The following is a 3,948-nucleotide window of genomic DNA, read 5'->3' on the forward strand; positions in this document are numbered from 1 at the left end:
GTGTATACATTTTCTAGGACTCCGTACAGCAGCCCACATTGCTGCACACATTAATGGTGCCAGTGGCAACCTCAGCCAGTCTCAATGTGAATTTAAGCGGTGCCAGTTCAAATATCTCCTCGAATTTGGTTACAGATGGTGCCGCCGGCAGCACTGGTAGACATCGTCGTCAATCATCGGTTAATGTTGTGTCGTGGAATGAAACGGTTTCGGTGCAATGTGCACCCGATGAAAATACCGATCCCGCTGATGAAGTAGGCTTTGAATATAAAGCAGGAAAGGGTATTTAACAAAAGGGATATTTTGAAACTCATAAAATGCTTTTTTGCTAAGTCGGTGAATATATARATTTTAGACCATCGATATCCTAAATATTTGCTGGTGAAACTGCGATGCAGAATACCGTCTCTTATACGGTCTCTTATACCGAAAAGTTCTACATTATCTAAATATGTATCGACAAAATATCCGCGTAAAACTCGTTTCAATTGCGTTCCGGAGACCTATTATTGTTGTAATATCGGCTTTTTAGCTCTAAATGTTGCTACTGGCTACAAAATTATAGGATTTCCTGAACGCAGGGGGAATAGAAACTGACCTAAAATGGGTCCATCTTGGAAATCTTGTCCTCAAGCATTGCGAAAGCAAAAGCATCAGCCATGATAACAGAGGGAGTGTTTTGACGGGTATACCACTCACTTAAATGACGATCCTTATATGGTACGGAATTTGTGCTAAGGCATTTTAAATTATTATTACGGGTTATAACCCTTTAGTTGATAATTTTAGTGAACATTCGCTAGTTCTCGACTTTAAGGGGCATATAAATTAGTCATTTTCATACGAAGTCCTTCAGGTTCACATAGATAGGTTGTTGTTCTTGTAGCGGCAGAATTCTACCGTGTTAACAGTCCTTTAGCGGATAAAAAATCCTGATCGGTACCGGTTAAATAGACCCGACAGTCGTGAAAACGGCCGTACGGATACATAACTCGAAATATATGCTAAATAACATTCACGAAGTTAAAAAAATCCCTTTTGTCAAACACTTTTCCCCTCTGACTGCCTGTTTAGACCAAAACACTTCGACATTTCTCCAATTAATAATAAAAATCACAATTTTGCCACGCAGCCTTCGGTGGAGGTGCCCGTTACAATGCGTGAGAAGTCGCTGCATCGTCGTCACCTCAGTCTCGGCAATGCCACATACCCGTTGGATGAGGAGAGCATGCTGCAGAATGGCAATCGCCGCTTCAGCAATGTGTCTTGGGCACGTGATGCCGAGGCGCAACGCACCAAAATGCGTCCGCACAGTTGGGGACCCGTTGGTACGGCCTATTATTTGGATTCGTTGATGGGCGAAGCCGTCGATACGACGCTGCATGGACAATGTGAATTGGAGTTGAACCTTTTTTTTCTCTTATTACCCGCTAAGCATACGATTTTTTCGAATTTAATTAAAGTACTTTTGTAAATTGTATATATTTAGCAAAAAATGTGTGAWGATAGACAATAAAGTTCACTTAATTCAAATGAAAAACGAAGCACTGCATTTTGTAAATAACACGAAACAAGTTTTTCCGAATGCCAACCGTCGTTTTATTGCGTAATTCGCTACACTGACTAACAAAAATGCTGTACAAATGTAAAAAAGAAGTGTGTAAATATTTTAAAGCATTGCGTGATGCTAATATTTTTCTCGCAAGTGTGTCGTAGWTGAAGCGTGTTGTAGGTGGTTCGTCTTAAAAGTTTGAATTTCATATTTTTTTTAATAAAAATTCTTAAAAATTATGAAAGCTGTATATGCGTAGACTTTTTCAATAATTTTTTTTTATATAAAASAAAAAAGTGCTGCTACTAATCTGCCACAAAGGTGGCTACGCAGCAAACGCCTTTATACCGCCAATTGTGTAATAAGCCTGGCTTCCGTAGTGTACTTTTATTATCGCCGTCAGCACATTTTATTTTGCTTTCCGGCATCGTAGTTAACATTAATTATTTAAGTTTCATATTCAATTCATTTGTTTGTATGCTTATTATGTTTATTTTTTCTTTGAATATTTTTTTTTTTTCGAATACTTCTAGAACATGGTGCTCCGAGCAAACCGAACAAACGGAAAGAGATTAAGTTACACGGACCTGGTAAAACCCATTTATTTTATACTCGCTTAAAAATATTAAAAAATATTCATTTTATATCTACACACAAATATTTATTTAATTATATGTTTAAACGATGTACTTCTTGCTATTATGTTTATTTTAGTTTAGTCCCCTCTTCGTTTATGCACAAATTGCTTTTTACGTACCTGAATTCTCATATTATATATATACATATATATATATATATTTGAAAATTTTTATTAATATTTTATCCTAAAAAAAATTGGCAGACCATTCCTGCTTGTATATATAATATGTACCTATGCGAGTTTTTTCTTGTAAATATGTATGTATATGTGAATAAGCTTGCTTTCTTCCTAGTTTATCACTTCTGTGTTATACGAGTATTTTACTTATACCCTTATACTCTTTCGTATGTATGTATGCGTCTGTTATACTATTTTCTATAGATTTATGTGTGTATATGATGTTTGTGTCTCCGATTTTTCCCCTATTGTATATATTAGCCATATATATTAGTTATATTATTAGCTATGGAAGTATTTTTTTCTTCAAGTTTTTTCTGATTTTTTTTTTATATAAAAAAAAAATGTCCTAGAATGTTTCAAAACTTTTTCATAAAATATTTATATATATTTACTTTTATGTATGTACATTTTTAATTATTGCATACTCTTAATTATTACCTACCTTTAATGGTAATATTTTTAACTAACATTTAAAGTGTAACCTCTTTTAATTCTGAAAATACCCTCAAACATACAATACAATGTTCCTTCATCACGCATATAACAAAAATTAATCTTGGCATCATATACTTTTAGATTAGATTTTACCAATAGCTATAACTAGTCTAATAACTATTTCATATTCCTTCATCACTCTTTTAATAAATATATCTCGCCATCATATATTTTTAGGTTATGTTATACATACTAATATTCAGTATAAAGCGATTCCGTTTTTTAATGGTTTTTTGAACATATCATGAATCTTATTCACTCAAGTATTCACATCTTAGTTTAAAAGTATTTCTTAGAGCTAATCAAGTTATTTTAGTTTAGCCAAAAAAATTTTAATAGCACTCCAATTCAATAATAGTCATTTATGCCAACTTTTTCTGTTAAAAGCAAAACCTCATGTGTAAATGTTAACCTTTCATGATCTGTTTCTCAAAATATTTAAATTTATAAAAGTGTAAAATAGTAGAAAAYGTCTTTTTTGTAAAGTTTTCTTTCCAATATAAGTTCTTGACCTTGAAGAATATTATGCTTATATACTAAGCATTTATTATTTAATTTAGATAACCCTTTGTCAAGTATGTAGTCGTGTCTTAAGTACACCAAGAAGAAATGCTCGTATAGAGTTTTATTATCATTTTTCCACCAATTTTGTGTGGTTAAAGAAGCATTCACAAACTTACCCTTAAAAATACGTGTCAAAGATCCAGCGTCTTTTAATGTTTTGAGTTGCCCGAAGTCTTTGCTCTTAAATACGATCTTAAATTCTTATAATCCTAAATTCTTATACAATCTTCAAGCTGTTTTTTAACTTCATCGCAGATGTATTTTCGTAAATGTTAGACTATTGGTTAAGCTTAATATTATTATTTTTTTTTTTGCTGTGAAATGGCAATTCTGTGTTTTGAATATTACAATGAGTGATCCATTACGAGGTTCCCTGCTTAAAMAAAAAACACAGAAACTTTAAATTTAATGAGGAATGTTTATTATCATTCGAAAGAACATTATTTGGCATTTATTTTTTGAAGATTATCTCTTTCAAATCTTGATCGCACCTTCGCCTCAGATTGTCCATCCGTTG

General features: G+C 32.8%; 1 protein-coding gene across 1 annotated transcript in view; it reads left to right on the forward strand.

Annotated features, from left to right (window-relative positions):
- LOC108966599 (piezo-type mechanosensitive ion channel component) overlaps window positions 1-3,948 on the forward strand; it is a gene marked incomplete at its 3' end in the record, with an annotated part of 89,886 nt that overhangs the window by 63,862 nt on the left and 22,076 nt on the right. Inside the window, 1 exon segment of the mRNA XM_018929590.1 lies at window positions 2,086-2,142. Coding sequence (XP_018785135.1) covers window positions 2,086-2,142 — 57 coding nt within the window.

Source organism: Bactrocera latifrons, unplaced genomic scaffold (genome assembly GCF_001853355.1).
Source record: "Bactrocera latifrons isolate USDA-ARS-PBARC rearing strain unplaced genomic scaffold, ASM185335v1 scaffold_165, whole genome shotgun sequence".
Lineage (NCBI taxonomy): Eukaryota > Metazoa > Arthropoda > Insecta > Diptera > Tephritidae > Bactrocera > Bactrocera latifrons.